Source organism: Sipha flava, unplaced genomic scaffold (genome assembly GCF_003268045.1).
Source record: "Sipha flava isolate LNK unplaced genomic scaffold, YSA_version1 3_pilon_pilon, whole genome shotgun sequence".
NCBI lineage: Eukaryota > Metazoa > Arthropoda > Insecta > Hemiptera > Aphididae > Sipha > Sipha flava.
The window spans coordinates 2985857-3009865 of NW_020273108.1; the positions used below are offsets into that span (position 1 = coordinate 2985857).

The 24009-nt window shown below is 30.6% G+C and overlaps 1 protein-coding gene across 2 annotated transcripts in view; it reads left to right on the forward strand.

Annotated features, from left to right (window-relative positions):
- The first annotated feature begins 214 nt into the window (after window positions 1-214).
- LOC112688658 overlaps window positions 215-24009 on the forward strand; it is a 41168-nt gene continuing 17373 nt past the window's right edge. Inside the window, exons 1-2 of one of the 2 annotated variants that reach the window (XM_025561965.1) lie at window positions 215-368; window positions 13337-13622. In XM_025561965.1, coding sequence (XP_025417750.1) covers window positions 13496-13622 — 127 coding nt within the window. In that variant the 5' untranslated portion in view covers window positions 215-368; window positions 13337-13495. Of the gene's footprint in view, window positions 369-2821; window positions 3160-13336; window positions 13623-24009 lie in introns of those variants that run through there. The other variant, XM_025561964.1, reaches the window with a different exon arrangement.

A 24009-nucleotide genomic window follows, 5' to 3' on the forward strand; every position in this document is an offset into this window, starting at 1 on the left:
GGTATAATTTCTACGCGACTCGGCTGTGCGCTACACGAATATCTCGTGGGCCAACGACGGGATTCTGATGTCAATTGGTAAAAGAAGAAGAAGAAGTAATAGAAAAATAAGTAGGAGAAGAAGAAAAATAACTGGTTTTAGGTTTTTGACGACGAGCTTATCGGCGGTATATTTCGAGTTGGCGCGGAAATATGTCGGCTGACTAACGGGGGTCGATACATTACCAGTCAGTTAGTGGACCACGTTGAACTTGTGTCGAGAACTCCGGAACGAAATAATTATACCGCTTTTTCCACGGACCTGTAGAAACGATCGGTCGACCGGGGAACGTCGAAACCGCGCCGTTGTACATTCTCGCTGGTTCTCAGGTATGATATTATTGTTATTCGCGTATTTCGTCAACCGTCGGATAAAAATCGAATTGATGTATTCGAAATGCGATCCGGACAACAGCACTGTCGTAGGCTGTGTTACTGCAATAAGTTTCGAAAACGTCCGACGCACAACTCCGGGGCACGTGGAGACGGCATCGTTCGTTGCGCACGTCAAACGCTATTATTTCGTCATCCGTTTTAGCGTAACGTTCGCAGCGGTCGTCCCGCGTGGGAGTTCGTTGCATTTTGCGCCGTCCGGTGTCCGCGTGTTTGCGCGTGAGCGTCGCAATACGTACGCGTATTATTGATGTTGTTGTTGTTGTTGCTGTTGCTGTTGCATTATAATGTCGGATGTGTAGAACACGTTACGCCGTCATGCGGCACAAGGTGCGCGCGTATATTATTGTTACTAGGGCCCGGATGTTGATGCCCTAAAACACCAATGGAAAATATCTAAAAAAAAATTAAAAAATGTAGGAAAAAAAATATTATTTTTATGACGTATGAAACACACAAATGCTCTAATTTTTTTCTCTTGTTCACAAACTTAATTCTAAAAAACACTCATGATACAACCGGTTAAGTAATTATTGACCGATTTTTAAATTCATAATAATTACTATTCACCATATGTATATTTTATTTGTTTATTTAACGTACAGCTTGTACGATATAGCAGATTTACAACATTATCATACAATAAAGTATGTGTAATACAAAAATATATTAATAATAGCAACAACAAAAATGATAGCGATGACAACATTAACAGTAGGTTATAATTAGGGAACGGATTTATATGTTAATGCATATTTTTATTAAAAAAAAGGTATTTAAGATTCGAAAAGAAATGTTTATAATTTAAATCATTCCTATTAAAATTATACTACTTTTATCTTACATATTTTTATATGTTTCACTAATTTATAAATATTTTAAACATAATTTATAATTTCATTATTCATACGATTTCTTCTTACAAAAATACAAGAAGTTATTTCAAAATTAGATCCAGAAACTTCTATTACTATTGGAAAAGCTCAAAATATTATGCGAAATGAAACATTGAAAAAAAATGTAATTTTCGTCTCAGTGTATTTTAGTTTTATTACACATACAATTACAAAATTAGAAACAAAAAATATGTCTTTAATGATAGTATGCAAATTGACGAATCAGCAATTGAAAAATTAAAACTCGTAAACGGACCAATAGGAGATATTGTAAAAAAGAAAAATCATGCTGTTACAGAAAAAAATCCAGGCTATACTGATTTTAAAACAAACAATGACAATGAATGGCACCCTTCGAAACATTTGGAAATATCGTCTTCTGATATTTTGCGCTTAATTTGCTCAAATTACATCGGTTGATACGAAACGATCATTTAATGGCTTTAAAAATATTTTGAAGCCTAATAGGCGACATTTAACACTCGATAATTTAAAAGAAATTATAATTATTCAATGCAACAAATAATTTTGATAGTTTAATAATTAATATTTTATAAATTATACTTCCATGTATATTTACATATTTTTGTATTTTGATTACATATAAATCCGTTCCATAGTTATAATAAACAATTAAACACGGTGATTTGTCTTTTACAATTTATGAAGTATTTATGGAGTTATATGGAGTCCAACCGTTCTGTAGCTCCGTCTTCTAAATGATGGTCCAATCCGCTTTCGAAAGAATACAAATGACATTCCTCTACGATTATAACGTCATCGTTTGGTTGCCACTTCCATATTGGTAATCACTTGATGGTTACATTAAAAAGGGGTCAATAATTGAACGGATCGGGAGGCTAATATTTTCCAGTTATTTTTACAGTTCGTTCCGGAGCGCCCCCTCTCACCATGATCGGTTCGAGTTTTAAAATTGACTGGATGTAAAAAAAAAAAAAAACAGTTAAAAGCGCTTGAAACCGATAAACCCATAAACAAAGCAAAATCAAAATCAGTTGCGTAGTATGCGACTGAAAGGTGATGATGTGCCACGAAAATCTACTACCACGGTAATGCGATCGACGACGATCACTGTAGTTATTACGATCGTCGCCGTCTAGGGCAGTCGGCCGTGGGCGACGGTGATCCGACGGACCGGGGCCGTCACGTTCGACCGGCCGCCGGGAAGAGCGGCGCGGAAACGCGCGACGACACTCGCCCGCGGTACGTGCGCGCGAGCGGTACCTACGCACGGCGATAGCGGTACGTACCGTACACGTACGCGCGCCGCGGCGTAATGTTATGCACGCAACCGCCCGGACGACCGCCGCCGCCGCGCAGCGCGCGCGCGTGTGCATGTGTGCGTTTGTTGGTTACGTGTATGCCGCCGTCGCCGCCGCCCCTCCAACGGACAGGTTTTGTTCGCCGTTGCCGTGTGTAGCGAGCGTGCATAGGTTGTTGTTGTTTTTCATTCCGCTTCTTCCTCTCTTCCCACCGCCGGCCGGCCGCGGAGAGAGAGCTTGCTGGCTGGCCTACTCCGTGACCGCACACCGTTCGCCAGCACAGTTGTACCAGCGACGTGTGACGCGGACCAGTCCATCGCCAGTACGTGTCGTTGCCGGCCCGGTGGTGCGCTCTTTCTCTCGCTCTCTCTCTCTCTCTCTCTCTCACACTCTCGTCGTCGTGTGTTCCGCGCAAACGAAACGACAACGTGTCCGCCGTTCGGGGCCGCGTGTGCACCACTCCGCACGGCTCAAGAGCCCGAAACAGTGACGGCGGCCCAGTGGTGTCCAGGCATCGGGACCGGAGGCCGCGGGGACACGGCCCAACAGGTAAACGGCGGTCGACCACCGGTTCTTTTCGTGGTCGTCTCATCCCGCGCACCCTTTTCGAATCGCTTCGGGGCCGCGGCGAGCGCGCGACAACCGCGTTAACCTTACGGTACAGGTGTGTACCGTTGCCTGCGCGTCCTACGCAACGGCGACGGCCCGGTAAAATCGATCGCGTCGAAACGCACCGACCACGCGCGGGCCCTGTGGCTTTTGGTGTTACGTTTCTGTTGTTTTTATTTTTTATTTTTAGCCGATCAAAGCGCGCGGTTTTTCGCAGCGCGATCTTATTGACAACGGCGCGCTAACCGCGTTCGACCACGCTTGACCGAAGAACTCGAAGTGGAGAACCGTTGTCGGGTCGGCCGACAGCAAGCAAAAGTCGCCGCGCGCGCGTTAAGACCCGATCGATGCGCGCGGATCGCGTGCTACGATGCGATATCGTTTCTGTTGCCGTGCCCGGGTACCACGCGCTTTCGGGTTCGCCGCGCGAATCGTTCGTTTTCCTTTACCGTCCCCGTCCCTCCGCGAAGTACCCTCCACCCTGTCGCACCGGCACCCTTTCGTCCTCCTCCCCCGAACGCGCCGGTTCGTACTACACACAACCTCTCAACTATCCGCCTGCCGTCGGTGCTCGTGTACATAATTTATGAGCGTCGAGTACGTGTTAAAATCCGCTCGTTTTCAAACCATCAAACGGTGCACAATTGAATCATTATTATTGTTAAGTCGAATTTCGGTTTTGTTACGCCCTGTCACGTCCTGTACCGCGCAATCTATTCATTTTAAATACTCGTACACTCCGTTATATAAATAAAAATAAAAAATAAATTTTTTTTAAATACTGTGTAATGAGGTTATCCTGTGTAAAAATTACGTAGTTTATAATATCACGTTCAACGAGGTATCTAATTTACAAATTGTTTTCCGTCGATTGCGTAAGCTATTGTTATTATTATTGTTGAATATTTTTTTTATTTCTCTTCGGATATTTATAATATGTAACCGCTTTTTTTTCTTTTTTGCAAATTTATTCTAATCAAATCAATTAGATAACGAAACAACGCCTTGCGTCTATGACTTATAGAAAAGTTCATGAAATCATCATTTACTCGTTCATTCAAATTGTTAGTTTACTATATGTTTTCATTGAGTAATAGAAAATTTAAAATAAAAATACTAACACTGTCCAATCGAAAACATTTGTCAGTATTCATTATGGTATTTCGGGATATTGTTAAATACTGTTGTTATTTTATACTGAAAGGAAAACATAAATTTTATTCCGTACCGATACGACTGCTTTTCGAGAAACACTTATTAGAAATTAAACTTGCTCTGATGATTCGATCGATTGAAAATAGTGTTGGTAATTACTGAAGATTAGTATAGTTAGAGTTTTTATTTTTTTGCCAACAGTCACCCTAATGATATTAGCCCAAACGTAAGTAGTTTATTTTCACCGTGTATATATAATTGTTCCAATTAAGTATGGCGTTTTTGGTTTAATTGACAATGTTTGCACTGCATAAAATTGACTTCACGAATTCATAACAAAAGTGAAAAATTCACATGGTTGCATAGGTTCTATTTCAATAAACATCACTGATGCCAAGGCCCTTGGCCATAACTGGAAAAAAATTTCTGGGGGGGTCTAACATTATTATAATACAACCTATAAATAATAAACTATATTCACTGCTAAAATGTTTCTACTTTTGAAAATTTCCGGACCCCTGGATCCCCCCAGTTACGGCCTTGTTTGATGCAAATGGTTTTATTTTCTTGCTGTAACCGTGCACGAATGGCTTCGATAAACCAATCGATAACGTTAACCTAGGACAACTGAGATAACAAGTACGCCATTGCTTTTTTTAATTAAGTAACCGAATGAATTCTACGTTCGTACATACAAATTACGCCTTGTATATCTTCTAACCTACGCAATGGGCAATGGTATATTAATAACAGTATGTTGGTGAAACGTAAATATTTGGACGGATGTATAACGTGTTACGTGATGAAAATGAATTCATTGACAAAAGGTTACGATATTGTATAAAAGTATCTACTCTGAAATTGCTACTAATAGAATAAAAGAAACTAGGTTGAGGTAGTCAAGGAAATCAAAACAGACGTAATAAACCGTGATAGGAATGCGACGAGAGAAAAAAAATTTCGTGTTGCACAAGCAATATATATGAACGAACGGACAGAGAAATAGTAACATATTAGTAGGTATCATACTTCCTTTTGTAGACCCGGTGTGTTGAAAATATTTCTCTAGGTTTTTGGTAAACGAAGAGATAAACACGTATGCCTAATTAGTTTCACGCGAGACACTTATCGAACTGCAGGTGACTAATATAATACTAGTTATAATTAATGAATTTTTTTTCTCTCCCTTCAGATAATTATTATTTATTTTGTACATACCTACGGTTTTTTCGAGTCAATCGACAATAATAATTTTTGCACGTATGCATGATTGGACGAACGTCTGAACCAATTGAACTCGATCTGTTTCCACGAATAAATCAATAGAACGTGATGACCATTGTTCAATGTGGACGGTCGTTTAACATCAATATCGTATTGTCTCAGTATATTGCGTTTACAGTTGACGACATGTCGACTGTACTGACCAACAGACCAAATAAATACTTTCAGTTATACCTATTCACTTGTGACCGTTACGTTTGTTGGGTTGCATTTGGGGTTAGGTAACTAGATAATTTGACGCGAATCGTTTATACACGCACAATCCGGATGATATGCGACCGAGTTTACGTAATCGAGTTGGTTCCGTATATATTTTTTTTTTTTTACTATTCAACAGTAACCAATAATTGTCAATTGAGCATAACGATGGACAATTTTATTTTCTCAATCATCAACATAAAAATGTTTCATTCCAGCGTATGTGTTTTTCCGTACGAACGTCAATTATCGCGTTTATCAGTTAAACGATGTGCTGCACAAGTTACTGGTATTTTTCTAGACCGCAATTATAACAATTTAATGCATTTAAACCGACAAAATTTATAACGCTATTTACAATGTTCATTAAAATTATAAGAAATGAAAAACGTTGAAAACTAAAAACCATTTACTACAGTTTATTTGAACTCTGTTTTTTCATATATTCAAGTGCAATAAAAAACATTTATCGTCAGACTTTAAACACCATAACAGATACATTATTATTATTAGAACATATTAAACATTGTTAGGTACAGTGACGTATTTTTAGGGAGTTCTCGACCCCCCTCCTCATAAGAAAAAAAAGTTCAGAAGTCAAAATTACTTGCTACAGAGGTAAAGAGAAAGAGAAAAATAATTTATACCATATGGTTGTAAATAACTCTTCATTTATATTTATAATAGTAGTAGAATAATATAATTATTAATACATACCTTATATGTAATTTTACAATATTATTAAATAACTTATTTTTTATAAAAAATGTTAAATACGCCACTGGTTAGGTACTTCATAAAAATTCTTCAGTTATTTTAAATAATTTAAATACAAATAGTTTAATAATATATACGTTCTAAATATTTAAAGAATAATAAAACACAAAACTGTTCTAAAAACAGTTTCAGAAATGTACATATAGTTTATACCAGTATGCTCATAGAAATTCAAATACGATGTTATTTTTTAATACTTTTGAACGGGTTTAACTATTTAAGAGTATTTCTACTCGTATTTTTAATAATAATTATAATATAATCGTATTATTATTCATATAAAATTGATATACTTTGTTTTCAGAAATAAAAAAAATTGTTTCCGAAATTGAACAGTTAATCCTATTAGACTGAGCGAACATTATTTTCTTGATTGAGTTTTACTTTTTTCTTTTCACCTTTGATTAAAATTAAGTTTTAACATTTTCTCATCATAAATAAATGAAACATAATTAATTTATATTATATTTAAAATTATTGAATACATATAATAATTATTATTATTATTATTACATTATTCATTGTAAACAATTACTTATGTATAGTAAACAACCTTGAACCATTCAAACCGTATTTTGTTTAAAAAACAATTTTAATATTTGATGCATAACTTCCAATATTATCGTTGACAATATATTATGTAATTTCAGTAGAAACTACATATTTTAAGTATGTCTAATCGAGACAGGCTCAAAAATAGTTTACTAAGAAAAATAATTATAATATAAAAATAGGTTCCTGTAAAAAGTGTCAGTTTTAATAATTGTTTTATGGTTTTAAAAGTGAATATAATAAGTCGTTCGTGATATAAGATTTATTTTCCCACAAACAAATTCTATTTTTATGGAAGTAAAACAAAAAAATATTTTTATTAGTAGATATATCTATTTTTTGTTTTTATAATATTTATATTTATGAAACAAATAATATTAATAGAAACAAAATTCATCAGGTAATCGCCATAGGATGAACAAATGTCATGAAATAAATTAAATTTATGAAATAGCATATAATTTAAAACAATTTGTGAAATTTTAATTTATAAATTCTCTTTTTATAAGGATTTAATGGTTGACTACTGAAAAATCACATAAAAACCTCTATATTCTAAGTAAACATCACGAATAGAAAATTTTCAGTGCGTTTTAGTAGTTAAAAACGTATTTAAAAATAAAACTTTTTATCTAAGAGCAATAAATATAATATATTTAAAGATATCCAATACTTGAAAATTTTGTTTTTAAGACTTATTTTAAATATCACAGTGAATATAACCTGTAAAATAAAAATTGATTAATTCTTAAATAATTAAATAAATAAATTCAATTTTTAAGGAAATTTAAATCGTCCGCAGGTAAAAAGTTTCACATTAAAATATTTCAATTATTCAACTCTTAAACAATTCATGATATTAATAGAAAAAGCAAATGAATAGTAAAAAAGCAATTATTTGGTTTCCTAAATTGTATGTAAAAAATTCCATCTAGAAGAGCATCCAAACATTTAAATAATACATATGATTTTAGTACAGTTTAATAATTATATATTTTCCTAAATTTAACTTATTAATTTAATAAAATTGCTATTTTACGAATTTTGATTATTCTACATTTGTTTATTATCCATAAAACAATGTATAATATTATTTAAATAAGAATAATAATTATTTATAAAATAAAATAAATTAGTATATAATTACAATTTGAGATGATTTCATATAACTAGTATATAGTAATATGATATTCAATTACATACTTTCTAATGTCATAATTTGTATTCAAATTTTACTTACAAATATTATTCGACCAATTTAATTTTAAATATATTTCATCATTACAGTTTAAAATGAATAAATATATAATTATAGAAAGTTTTTTAAATTTTAAAAATGTAAGTATGCCTTATTTTTAACCAATTTATTATCATTAATACTATTAGTGTTTCACATATTGATGAAATGTAATAATCATCGAAAAACATCTATTTTGCTATCAAGTTTTATTTCAATTTCTAAATTACATATAACGTGCAGATAGATATGGTTAATAAAACAAAATACATAAAGTAGCTGATGTTAAATAAGTAATGAATGAATTATCGACACTAATGATACTCAATATAATAGAAAGACATCTACTCTAAACGAATTTCGTCAAAAACAAGAAATATTTTACAGTTACATATCCTTTATTCAGAACAATATATTCCTTGCAGCACGTCAATATACCATACAATAACCAATGCAAATATACGAGTATTGTAATATACTCGTACGTAATTCATTATACGAAATTACAAAAATATTGTCCTTTTAATGATTGGTGTAATTTTAGATAGTCGACAATAATTTACTAGATATTCGGTCAAGAACGATTCAGAACTATCAGTAGCTATAATTAACTGTTAATAGCCTTTGACGCTACATAACGAAACACCACTTGTATTAATAAAGGTGTCTAGGCAATTAAGAATGTCAGTGTAAGTGGGCTGGGGTTAATAAATTGCGTTCGTCGGGTTAAACGACTAAAACGTACCTTAGCTCTTAATTGCTTGCGCCCATTATAATATATTGTAATGCGCAGAGAGAGAAACGGTAGCAATAAGTGTCTTCGAAAAACTAAATGCAATTTAACATACCTACGCGTATTTTTTAAACAATTTGCCATATTAAATGAATTTTGAACTGGAAAATGTGATAATAATGTTGACGTCATAAATAAGTTTCACGTAATTTTGTGACTTTTGTTGGTACGTGTATAATATAAAGTTTCAGTTTTGTCACATTTTTACAGTAGTGTTTTATTATTGCCGTTATGATACTTATCGCAACAACAGGAACAAAAAAATATTTCTCATTTCAAGTCAAACAAATTAAAATTTCCTAAGGCGCAGTTGTACTTCATTGTTAAAATAAATCGAAATCAGAAATAAAATAACTAATAAAACTTAAAATGTTTCGCAATTGTTCAATATTTCCCCTTTAAAAATAAAATCATTAAAATAATTACTTACCATTAATTTGTTCCGAGAAACGTAACATTCTTAATTGCATGTTATTATTTGAACAATAGATTAATATCACTGGCATAGTTGACAATATTTTCTACACTAAAATCATGTTTCAGTAAATATTATTAACTTATAATAATAAACCTAGTTATTATTCCGTATTATATGGTGTGTGTATTTTAATTTATTAAACTATAGTTGTATTTATGGTCTTTTGTGATGTTTTAAGTAATTAAAGATTTAAAATCCATAAAACTCCGTAATCCCAAGCTTTCGTTTTAAAAAATTAATAATTAGTAGGTTTACAAACATTTACTAGTTTTTCCACTTGTATTTAATTATAATACAATAAACAATTAAATTATCAACTTATTAGTTTAAATATTTCTTCAAACAATATATTTTATACAGATAAAATTTAAAATTTAAGTGTATATTTCAGGAACTTAGTATTTGTAACACATGCAAATTTCAACGATCAGATACCTGCGCATTTTACTGATAGTTTATTTTTATAAATTTATACCATGGTTATATTAAAATAATAATATACATTTATCAAGACGATTAGATTTGTTAGTGCTTTTAAATTATTTAATTGACTACCAAAAATGCATATAGTTAAATTAAAAATTATTTCCTTTTATAGCTAGATGTTGTTGGGCCATTTAATATATACATTATGTCATTTAACTAAAGAAAAATATACACGAAACTTGTGTTTAAATTTCGTCTTCGTCCCAGTCTTTTAGTCGTTTGTGATTCTGTTTTGATGAATGGCGCACGAGCACGAGCATACTTTCACCAACAATGGCCACAGACCAAATGCATCGTCGCTCACGCCTATTTTCTTTATTATTATATACATTTTTTTTTTAAACAAGATCATTATACAGGGTGTCCTTACTTCATATTCTCTCAATTGTTTTAATGGTACACACAGTGTAGTATTTTATGGCATTGCGGTAAAACGATACGGGTTTAAAAATCTCATTAGACAAAATGTTATTAGGATTGGTAAAAACCTAATCTTAGAAAATCATCATTAACACAACATTAAAAATAACGAAATAATATTCGTAATAAAAATTATTTCGGGGCGCCAACGACAAACAATAATGATGAGATGCTGTTATAATTATTAGATTACGAGAGACTATGAAAGACCTATGGCGAAAAATCTGAAGTTAAGTGTTGATTGTTTTTTAATTCTCGAGTTTCGTAAATGTACGTTTTTAAAAGCTATAAATACATTCGTGCATTACGATTTTCACTTCTCGCAGCTGTGCTAAACGGTCGCGACAGTATGACGAATTCATTACCAACAGACAATACTGCTGACTACCAAGAGTAAAATTTAACCGTTTCTGTTATAACTAAAAAATTATAAATTTTAGTTGTATATATCATCTGTGTGCGTATAACCATTTCGTTCTGTAATTTGTTTTATTACTATTCATTTTTATATCGGGTTCGTCTCGTACAGCTAATAATAAATAAAATTAAATAAACCGTTCGACCATCATATTATTTCATTAGCGACTTGCGTCTTTTGTGTTTTTTTTTTTTCTTGATTTAATTTTAAATTTCTTTGTATGCGCACGCACAGAACGACGTATTACGCTGTACCTACGGACCGAGACTTTGGTTTTGTAGCTGAACGGTGTTCACGTGTTACAAATGTGCACGTAATGCGCGTACACGAAAACATTTGTTAAATGGTATCTTTCCGCTTCGGTCTATCTTCGGCGCGGACGATATGCTTAGAGTATATAACATTTGATATCGGAGAATAAGCGGTTTACGGTGTGTTGAGTAAATTTGGAGTTCATAAAAAAAAGAACAACAGCTGTGCGACACATCCTGTACCTGTACGCGAAGACACGACCGACGAATACGTATTATTATTATTATCGTACAAAACATTTTTTAATAGTACTACGGTCGTTCGCCATCGCATCATCGACGTGTACACCTTGCGGTGGTATTTCGTTTCGCCAACAGCGGCTACGACGCGTTGTTCAGCGAAAGATATTGCAGACATATTATAATATTACTATTACTATTATTATTATTATTATTATTATTATACGACGTGTATTGGTTTGCTGTGACGACGAGGTCTGCTTCGACGTACGGACGGACGGTGGTCGGGGGAGGAGGTCGGTGAATGTGAATAAAATAATGTATAAAAATGCGCGTACACGCGGGTACGTGCACAGTGTTAATGCTCGTAATAATAAAAAAAAAAAAAAAGAGTGAAAACCAGTTCGGACGGTATCGCGTGACGTAATATCGCGTATACTTTTGCCTCGCGTACACCGTACGTACGCACCGCATGCACGGGCAGACCTTACCGGATACCGCGGACCGGGTACGACCGACCGTTTACGGTCGTCCGAATATTATGCGGTCATGTTCGCACCTGCCGTTGCGTTCACGGGTGCACCGCGGAATCCGAAAGCGCGAGTAAAGGCGCGTTCTCATGGGTCAAGTTTAGCTGACCGATTATAGTTGATCAACAAAAATTGAATAAAATCTGTAGTGAGAACCTTTGTTTCAATAAAATTGAACAACTAATTAGTTGATCAAAAAAACTTTGACCCAGTCAAACTTTATCGTTCAAGTAATGAGTTGTTTTTCAATTTCTTTCAAGTTGAAACCCGTCTTGACACGTGAGAACAACCTACACTACAGTTGATTCAAGTTGAACTTCAGTTTGTTTTCAATCAGTGGGCAGTCACACGTGCATTTTATGATTTTTTTTTAATTTTTAACGTATTAAATATTTTTAATTTTAAAAATGAGCCTCAAGTGGTCTGAAAGCGTGATGCTAAAACGTTTAGAACTTTATCATAAGCATGACAGTTGGTGTCAACTACGTGTCGACCGTGGCTTTTCAACCGAGTTCAAAATAAAATTGAAACATGTTCTGTTGAAATGCGTGAACAAAAACTGAATCAACTTATATTCAATTCTTGTTGATCAACTATAATCGGTCAACTAAACATGACTCATGAGAACGAGCCTTTATGCGATAAATCTCGTCGCACCGGAGTCGCGGAAACCGACTGAAACGAAAATTCGGCCGCGCGTCACGGAGGAACGTCGTAGAACCGACGTAGAACGCGGGCGAGAAAGAAATTGCGCAACGATTTCCGAAAAGGTGCTGGCTTCGAAAAACGTATTCGTCGAACGCGTTCGAACATTCGGCGCGCGGCACGAACCACCGACAGTTTTAGGCCGTTTTACCGCGTACTGCTTGCCGTGCATACGCATTGCGATGTACTACTACGCTCGGCGAGACCGTACGGCGATTAGGAATTCGTTTGAAAACGTAATCTATTACGTTGTGTTTACAATTAGCGAATTCCATAGCGTCGGTGAGATGATGATGGTGGTGGCGCTGGAAAGGGGATGGGGAGGGGGGAGGTGTTGTCTATTAGTGATAATACGCGCCGTGACGACGGATATAGTGTTCGTGCGCGACCTTCAATTGGACTGTGCGTACGCACCTACGTGTTTCCGATAAACGAAAGCCGCTAAAAGCAACGCGATCGCCGTGCGCGCTCCGAAGACGAAAAATAACAATAAATACATTGCGCAACGCACATCACGCGGACGGTGTTCGTTAGTTCGTAACGTTCATAAAGTCGAACAACCGCGGTTGACCGTGCGAATCGTCTTTTTGCAGACATGGTCGGTACGGACGGCGAACGGACGGACGGAGAGCTGCAGACGCGGCGCACCGGCGGATCGGACGTCTGCTGAATGACACTGGTGTCGACCGCGGATTTGCACGTGACGCTGGCGACGGAGAGGCGTCGGGAAACACCATGTGGTTTGGCGTAAAATGGCCGATCCAAACAAGAGTAAAGCGTTGTACTCGTCCGGGGTGGCGTTCCTAGGGTTCGCGTGTTTCGCGCTAGCCGCCACGGCCATCGGGTTGCCGTTATGGGGTTACTTCGAAAGCCCTCAAGGTAAGTCCGTGTCGACACAACCGACGACTGTACAGTAATAGCAATAATAATATTAATGAGCAGTGTGTAGTTGTTGTGCCGTTAAGTAGAGCGCACAAAAAGTATAAATAATAAATGTAACAAAACAAATATTTAACGCGTAATAACTGTGCCGGAAAACAGGACCCACGCGACACAAGACGCCGTTTTTTTACATCACGAGTAAAAATAAAAATAATTACGCGTAGTACGTCAACGACATATTCGTGTGTACACACGTTTCCAACGTGGTCGCGGTGTTTGTTAAGTATTTAGAGGTATTCGCTTATCAGAGTTCGGCTGGCCAGGTTCATTAGAATTATTACGATTTATTACGTCCATTTCGTGGTGCAGAACTTTCAAAATCCCTTTCAGCAACGTCACGACTCGATATTTATCACGCGGCCGACTGTTTTATAAAATCATAGTTCTGCATGAAACTCATAAACCTAAAAATATTAGTTTGTCGGTTAGCGAAAATATTGTTCGTATTATATTAATCGTATTTCATTATTGGAAACTTACATGAGCGTAATGATCAAAGTTATTTTCTTGGGTTTTCATTACGTTTACTTAAATATATTTGTACCTACAATTCGTTTTTACAGCATCTATTAATCTCATCAGACAATCTCGTAAATCGATAAACCCTTATTGAATAGGTTCAACCACGAATAATCACCTTGAATATGATCAGTACTAGGTACAACCACACATTTTCAAAAACAAATTAATTTTCTAAGAAAAATCATAATACTTTTCTTAAACAATGCATATTTTCTAGACGCAAATTACAAAATATGCATTAGCCTCCAAAAGAAAAATTTGTTTTTTGTTATAATGTGTATTTTTATTTATAGGTAATGTGTTGAGAGGACAATTTAATTTAATTCGTCAATATTATTACCATTACGCTATATACATAGTTTCATTATTCGGTTGACAAACATTAAAATGGTAAAAATTATGACAATGGCGTTAGAAAATATTAAGATATTCTATGAAAAATTCGTGGTTCTTAAGTTTCAGTTCTACGCCAGCATTGTGTCTTTATTTATAGGTACACCTAAATATGTGACGTAAGGGGATCGAAAAAAATTGCAAGTAAATTCGGTTAGCCCCATGCATGTAATCGTATATTTAAAAATACAAATGATTCAACCAAAACCTTCGTTATTTTCGTTCAACAACAGAGGAACGGTTTACTCCCTCCCATCACTTCGGTCATGAGTGTTATAGACAAGAGAAAACTCCTTTAATTGCTCGGATTTTCAATTATTACATCACTGGTTTTTGCATGCATATCAGTTCAAGGATACTTGAACAACTGATTTAACGAAAATATTCACCGTAGTACTTCTATACACATATATAAATCTATATAATACATCACATACTTTTCTTTTATCAAACTAGGACATTTATTTGTTGCTCTGTAGACGGACAATAATAATAAGTATTGACTAAAGAATATAAACGAATATTTTTCAATAATAGTCGATAGTGTCGTGAAGTTTTTTTTTTCATTGGATATGATTCTTATATTTTTAATGATTATGTTAATCATTTCATGTTTTCTTAAAAAAAAAAAAAAAAACATTTGAAAACATTTTTCCCTGATCAATTTTCAAATCTTAATGATTGTATATTTGAACTATTTTGTACCGGAATAAAATTCAACTACAGGGTTAAACTTTAAAATAAATATCTGAATAAAACATTTCGTTAGCTATGATTCATTTTGTTGACTCATTTTGTAACCGTCGTTTGTTTAATTGACACGTAATTCCAATAAACTGATTCCACAGTTGCAATAACCAGTACATTCTAACATCATATTTTAATGTGTGATTGTTCAATAACATATAGTTATACTGATATGTCGCTTAAGCATTATTATATCTGATCAAAATACTTATGATGCATTACATTATATTTATTGACACATTTCATAACTGCATACTTAAATACTATAATATTATATTCATACTATTATATATACTATATAGTATACATACTATACACACTATGGTATTTGTTATATAAAGTATTTCAAAAAGAACGTGGGATTTAAATCTGGTATAAATTAAATTTATTTCTTTTAAAAAAACATAAAAAATATATATATTGACCAAATGAACATAAAAAATGTTTGGTTTCAACTTGTCACACTTCAAGAGAAACAAACACCGCTGCGTGAGAAGTTCCCGGACAGACTAATCTTGTTGCGTGGCCAAACCTACCCACCTCAATATTGCGACTTAATGCCGTATGATTTTTTTCTCATAGGGATACATTAAATCATGAGTTTACCAGAACAAAGTTCAAAATATCTTTGAACTTAAGCAAGAAATTCGACGTGTTCTCAATGAAATTGATGGGATAATGTGTGATCGAGTGATGGTAAATTTTATGGAAGGAATAATCGCTTGTAGAGCTAGTAGGGAGAGTCATATGTCCAATATTATTTTTCACTGTTAAACCTTAACTTCTTCTGAAGAGAATGATATATTTGTTGTTTTTTTTTTAAAAGAATAAATTTAATTTATACCAGATTTAAATCTTGCATTCTTTTTGAGACACCCTATATTTTAATTTTTTCGTTTGTGTTAAATTAATGTTTGTTAAATACTACCCAATCATGGTGTATAATCAAGTTTAGAACACTTATGATTGCAAGGTTAGTTTGTTATTTTATATTGTACTTATGTTTATTAGGTAAGTGGTTGTTTCAAAATTAAATTAAATATGTTTTATTTATATTTTTTAAATATTATTTTTATATTAATCTAGGATACGATATTTATACAATAAATTAATATTATTATAATATTTTAATCATAAAACAAGATAATAAAATAGTACAAGATATTCTTCTATGTGTATACTATTAAATTGTAATTATAAATTATAATATATAATTAATATAATATGTTAAAAAATTGGTTAAAATGTATTACACTTGTTTAAGAAAATCTACCGTTTGATTCGTTACATATTTAGTTTATGGTAATTTTGGAGTCTTGTTTGAAGAACAAATACAATAAAAATCTAATTTTATTTTATTGTTATATAGTATTAAACTATAGATTAATTATTAAAAATAATATATATTTTTAACTTAAAGAAAATATAATATTTATTAGTGCACATACATTTAATATTAAATTGCCTTCAGATTTAAGTTATTTTTTAAAAATGATAAATATCATTCAACATAATTTATATTATCTTATCCTTAGCATTAATTTTAAATAATTTCATCTATCTAACATGCCATATAATGAAGAATGTTAATTTTTTTTTATCTAAAACACTTATTTTCAAATGAATGTTAAAACTTAGATATGTCTAACAATTAGGACAATTAACTAATATGATATAATATTTCAATACTTTTAAAAACATAATACAATTATATCTTGAATTAAATTATTTTATTTATTACTTCTATCGTTGTTTTATTTTTTAATTATCGTATATTATTTTAAATATTTTCTTTAAATTAAAATAAATATTAAAATAAATTGTTGTGCAAGGTCATTCAAATTTGAATTTAAAATATTATTTAATTTCTAGTATGAGTTGTTTATTACTACTTGTTTTGTCGTAACAGTTCTTTTTTATTTAGTATAACCACAACATTTTAAATCCCATAAAAATAACTAAATAATTTTTAGTTACGTATATTACAAAAACATATATTTTTTCATATGATTTACATTAAACTGTCGATGTTAATATTATTACAAGGCTATATTTGGGACAAGTTCTTATAGTGTCTTATCGTTTGTTTTCAAATCGCCACTTTCATTCAACAGTTAAATATTTGATGGTATCTACCATAATATTTTATTTCATAATACAATTTCATGGTCAAGCGTATTAAAAAAAATTTTAAAAAGTGCACCATTCATAAGTATAATATTTTTAATCAATGAATACCATTTTTAAATACTTTATATTTGTTATGATATAATATTTTATATAAGTAATATTTTTTATATAATAATATGGTTTATTAATTATTATACTGATATTTCTATTATATACATATATTTCTCAATATTTATTAAAAACTCAATCTACTTTCAAACATTAACTAATTAATGTTCCGATCATATTCAATCGTGTATTATAATAATTAAAATAAATAATATACCTATTACCGTAGATGCTGTTTATTCTTCTCCACGACACATTATCTCGATTGCTACATTTGTAGAGTACTTCAATATAATTAAAAATAATTTTATCATAGGCAGCAACTTTAATTCTAAACACAATGCTTGGGGTTGTCGTTCAAATAACCCTCGTGGCATTGTCTTATATAATTTCTCAATTTTTGATTTTGTATATTTCCTGTAAAAATAAAAATAAATTGTATTTAATCGATTGCTATTTCTAAGCGTATTCTATTAGTCATTCTGCTTATAGAAAAGATTAAAGAAATAATTATTTCAAAAATAGTATATGAAATATTTATCTACAACGCTGAATATTTCTAAATTATTAGTTTGATTTAATTGATTTTTATGTTTTACCATTAAATAAATAAACTAATTTAATAAGTTATTTTGTGAATAATTTGAGTGATTAAAACTCCTTCTATTATATAAGTTACTGAAAATAATCAATTGAAATAGTATCAAGTTTACTGACTAAATTGTATACCTATATACTTAGATATTTTATTAAATCACCTTATAAGAATAAAGAATAATTTAGGTCAAGGAAATGGGTGACAACCGACTTAGTAGACAGTTATAAATTATGTTAGTTACTTAAAAGTTGTATGATTATTGATTACGTGATGACATTTTTCTATATATTCAAGTTTTTCAAAAATAATTGAACACAACCAACCTACATAGTTTTTAACTACCAAATAATTTATTATTCACAAAAAATTTAAAATAACATATTCATTCGATTAAATTCCGTCTATATTAAAATCAAAATATCTTTGTCCCTACATTTTATAAAAATTTCGCTTAATTATAAACTATTTATTTGTTTAAAAAATTATTAAGCATATTACCCGTTAATTTATCTGTTAAATTAGGTTACTACAGATGATTTCGATCCATTACTTAAAAACTATAATACAAGAGTTAAATACAATTAAACTGTCTAAATAATTAATATTTAAATAATATAACTAGATAAATAAAAAAATAAACCAAATTTTTACTTTTAGACAATTTATTTTTTTTAGCTCCTATATGCTATTACTAATTTTGGTTATGAACATATGCATATATGTTATCACCAATTTTGTTTTCATTATAATTTTGACCTTAGTATGATTAGTTATCATAATATTGGATGCTACTCATATTATATCAAGTTATTTATATCATGTCTAGTTATTTTATTTACCAGTTCATTATTATAATTTATCAATTATTCATAGTATTTGTTTTATTCATTTTAATTACTATAAAATTCGTAATCCATATCGATATTTATCCATGCGTATAGCTTAAAATGGAAGAAATCTTAAAATACTTTAAGGTTGATACTCAATCAATTAAAAAATTAGAATTATTTTAACTACTTGAAATGTTGTACTTATCTATGTGTTCTTAGTTATTGCTAGAAAATATTAATCAACTAATATAACTAATATTAATCAAAAGTAAATATGTATGATAAAAATTTGAAGAAACATAATGTTTATTTTTTCTTTTGGAAAATAGTTAGTGAAGGAAGTCCATCTAATTTTAGGGAAATAAACTTAATCACACTGAAAATCAAATTTTGTATTATCAGTTAAAATATTTCCTATTAACCATAATGATAAAAATAAATTTAATTAGTATGTTGTACTTTGATAATAATTTTTACTTCGAATTAAAACATTCAATTTATCCATGAACCTTGCTTTGATAGTAAAAATAAGAAAACAATTTACCGTTATTATTTTTTTTTTTTTTTTAATTAGAGGGCTCAAGCCCCTGAAAGTATTATATTTATATTTGTTCTCATATCATGACAATTTTTTCTTTAAATATGTATTTATTATATATACCTAAAAAATTTAATATTTTTATAATATATTCGAACACAATTCTATTTGAACAACCTTTCCTTCTAATTATTTTTGAAGTTCGAATGTGTTTAACCTAATAAAATTTAATTTAACATGAATACTATTTAATAGTTTATACCGATAAATGGGAGAACTTATTAATTTTAAAAATCAATTTTTTGATTATATTTTGTATTGTTAATTAATTTACATTAACTGCCCTATATTCACATTAAAATTGCTTTGCATGTTTTGATATTAAACTTTTCATTAACGTCCAATTGCATTTTATTATTTAATACATTTTTTTTCAAAACTATAAACACTTTACCAAATTTGTTTTTTATGAATACAATAAATGTTAATTTTACTACTACTAAAATTCATCATAAAGGAAATTTAATTTTATGAAAAATTGTAAGCACACTGTGTTGACGGTAATAATCGTGATAATTCAAAAACAAACTGAATGTGTGGGGTGGTGAGTTCATAATATTTATAGCTAATGATCAAAGGTTAGAAAGAAATCGATAAAACAATAAATATTTACATGTTTATCTCCAAAATATTATGTCACATCTTTAAAATCAAACGAATTTTTTTTTTAAAATAACTTGACTAATATCAGACAACTTACGCCAAGTAGTTTTCATTGTATCACATACAAGTGTACAAAAATATTTTCTTTATTTTTATTGGCATATTTTTTTAACTATTATTTCAAAATACAAACAAAAAATGAATTTTTTCATGATTTTATCGTCAGTCAGCAATAAAAAAAAGTCATTTAATTTTATTGAAGAACATTTTTTTTATATAGGTACAGTAAAATAGGCTACGCGTGATATCGATTCTCGTAAATTTGACATTTTACACATTAACTTTGGAAAAAAGTTTAAAATAAAGCATTTTATCATTAGGTATTTATTCATTTTATCCTTTTGCTCTCTAAAAACTTTCGATGTATTGTTTTATATTGCTATTGTAAGATAAACTAATGTCATGTGCTTTATTGGCATTTCTCTCACTTTTTATTTTGTTATTTTCAACATTCGAAATATTAGTTTGTTTTAATTTAAAAAAAATATTATTATTACATTCTAGATTTTCTAAAAGTACAAACTGTACATGAACATAAATATACGTTATATATGTATCGTAATATTGATCATGGCTATGGTTTTATTTGTTATTAAATTGTTGATGTAAAACCGATTACAAATAAGGCATTGAAAGGATGAGCATAAGTATATATATAGTTATTAAAATATGTGTTAGTACGTATGTATGTGTGTGTTTGCGTGTGTATGCGCGCTCGTGCGCGTGTGTATGTGGGACAGGTAAATAAAATGTGGTCATGGAATAGGGGGGGGCATGGATTTGACTCTTATAGTGTATTCGCATTGTCTGGGCACCATCAGGTTGTTGAACTCGTGAACCTGGTAGGATAGTCAAATATTAAAACATTTGATAACCTGGCACTGTTCCTGTTTGACATTTTTTGCTTTCTGTAGTATATTTTATACCATTCCTATATCTGTTTTGTTAAAATAATAATTACTATTCCAAGCAACTAGGTTCATATATAGTCTTATTTATTTTTTCTTAATTGTATTCAGGTCACATGTTTTTCAATACGTTTGACTACATTTTTTCTATAAAATATTTTTATCAACAAATATTAGTTAATTATATTAAATTATGTGTTTTTTTTTTTTTTTTTTTTTTAATGGAAACAATTTTATAATTAATGCGATTTAATTGAAAACTGGTTGGAAATTAATATTATGAAATACACTTGACACTTATTTAAGACTTTAAAATTCTACTTAAGAATTATATTATCATTGCTTTTGAAACCTTACAATATGGTTGAAGTTTTATTCTATTTTTAAAATAAATCATTTTTTATGATAACAGTTTTATAATCATATTAGTAATATCTTCATTTTTAAACAAACTTTCACTTTAATTACAAATAATTTGCATAATTCTTGTAATATCTAAAGTACTCGTTATTCTTTTAGATTTATTAAACAAATTTTTGTTTTTAGTAAATTTAAAATATTTATGGCTATACTTCTATAACTTTATTTTAATTTTGAGCTGATAATTAAGTCTTCAACAAATATAATTATTAAAATTGCAATTAAAATTTTTACTGCATTTATTATTACTAGAGTCCGGATTTATATGCATTTAAAAAGTGTCAAATATGATGCAAATATGTAAAACAAAAGTGACTAAATATGCAATTATATGCATTATGTTACACTTTATAAAATGTGTTTTTTTTTAAAAAAAAAAAAACCACACTTTTATACCAAATAAAATTCTAAATGTTTTATCAAAAACAAAAAAAAAAATTGATAATATCCACGGCTTTATATTTAAAATCATTTAAACCAATCAATGCTAATTATCTAAACTTAAAGACGAGAATAACAATAAAAAAAAATAAAAAAAATAAAAATAAATATTTTAGATAATTTGAAGCTACCTACTCTCAAAAACTAATAGCAAACTTAAAAAAATACAAATCTTTTAAAATAATATTTTTAAAACTTAATTCCTTTCATGTCTATTCGTGCTTTATTCGAGGTGATTACAAAATTTACTGTAAATTAAAATAGTTAATTTATTAAAAACCCATTAAATATACATGTTATGTGCATTTATGAACAAATATGCAATAACCCTCGAAATATGCAAAATATGCATTATAAAATTAGGTGTTTAAATGTGGTGTGATATGAATCATGAACATTTTAAATTTCCGTAGATGTGCATACATTTAATACAAACATGCAAATGCAGATAAATCCGTGCTCTAATTATTACACACTAGTTAATAAATCGAACAGTAGAATTACCAAAAATGTATTTATAAAATACAATTTTAACTCAATTTTCTTACTGGAGGTATAAGTGTATTGCATAAAGCTGTATTGTAATAGTCTATTAACTCAAGAGGATAACAAACTAATTAAACGAATACATATTGACTGCAGTAATAAATTTCTTAGTTTTAAAAATAAAAAATTTTCATAATTTTTGGTTGCAAATGAAAAAAATCATCTTGTGTTGTTTTACCAGTAAAAAACATATTAAGAAAATTAATCATTATTATTGCGGATTCGTGAGAAAAATGAATCACTCTCAGGCCCTTGGGGAACTAAATTATTCACTAAAACATAATGAACAATGTCAACTTAAAAGTAATTAGGATATATAAAAAAATGTATTCATACTTGAAATAACTTTGATGTTCCAATCATGGGCGTAACTTGGAAATTTATTTTGGGGGGGGTGGCAAATATATAATTACATATCTAACGAAAAGGGTGTCCGCGGCTAGGGTTGGACTAGCTCTATAGCTCGGCCGGGCAAAATAATTTCAGACGGCCTCAATAGAACAATAAATACAATAATAAATGGAATAAGTAGGTATCTAATCAAATTATTGTTTAACTGTAAATGTATCTTCGTAACTCAAAAAACAATATACACACAAGTACATTTGAATATTTTCAGATTTAATGTTAATCTAGTTTACGCATAATACGAGTATATCTTATCTATAATATTAATATAATGACCTACCCATTAAGATAAATTTTACACCATAAAAAATGATTTGATTTAAATATATTTATACATTTAATTTTAATTGAGTTAGAACAGTGGGGTTGGCAACTTGCTAATGTCTCTTTTATGCGGCCCGCAGTAAATTTCAAAACTAGCAAATGTCATTGAATATCATGTAAATTTTTTATATTGTCTGACCTTAGAACCATTTTTAATTTGTGAATGTGGTTCAAAGGTCCATAAAGGTTGCCGACCACTGAGTTAGAACATATTTATTTTAATAAAATAATTGCTTACCGGGAATAATTGACAGAAAAGTTGGAAATATGAACAGACTTGTTATTGACTGAATGTCAAAACTATTAAAATGTTTTTAAATAAAAGTCTAATAAATCTTATATAAATTATTATTTTCGAAAAACAATTTCGTTATCGCATATCTTGCACGACTGTGTCTACTCATACCAACAGTTTCTTTTGATTAAATGTTATTTGAACAAACGCGAACGGTACGTCGTATGATTAACATATTGTACACATTGCTCAACTTGGCAAAATTAAAGAATGGGGACTCTATTTACTTTAAAAAAAAGAACGTCCCCAAAACTGGCTGAGCGTTATGATTATAGCGTAATAATAGTAGGAGGACGCTAAAATTTCTGAAAATTAGTTGGGGTACTCCGCCCCCCTGCGTCCCCCCACAAGTCGAGCACTGATTTTATACATCTTTTGTATTCAAATTTCCTA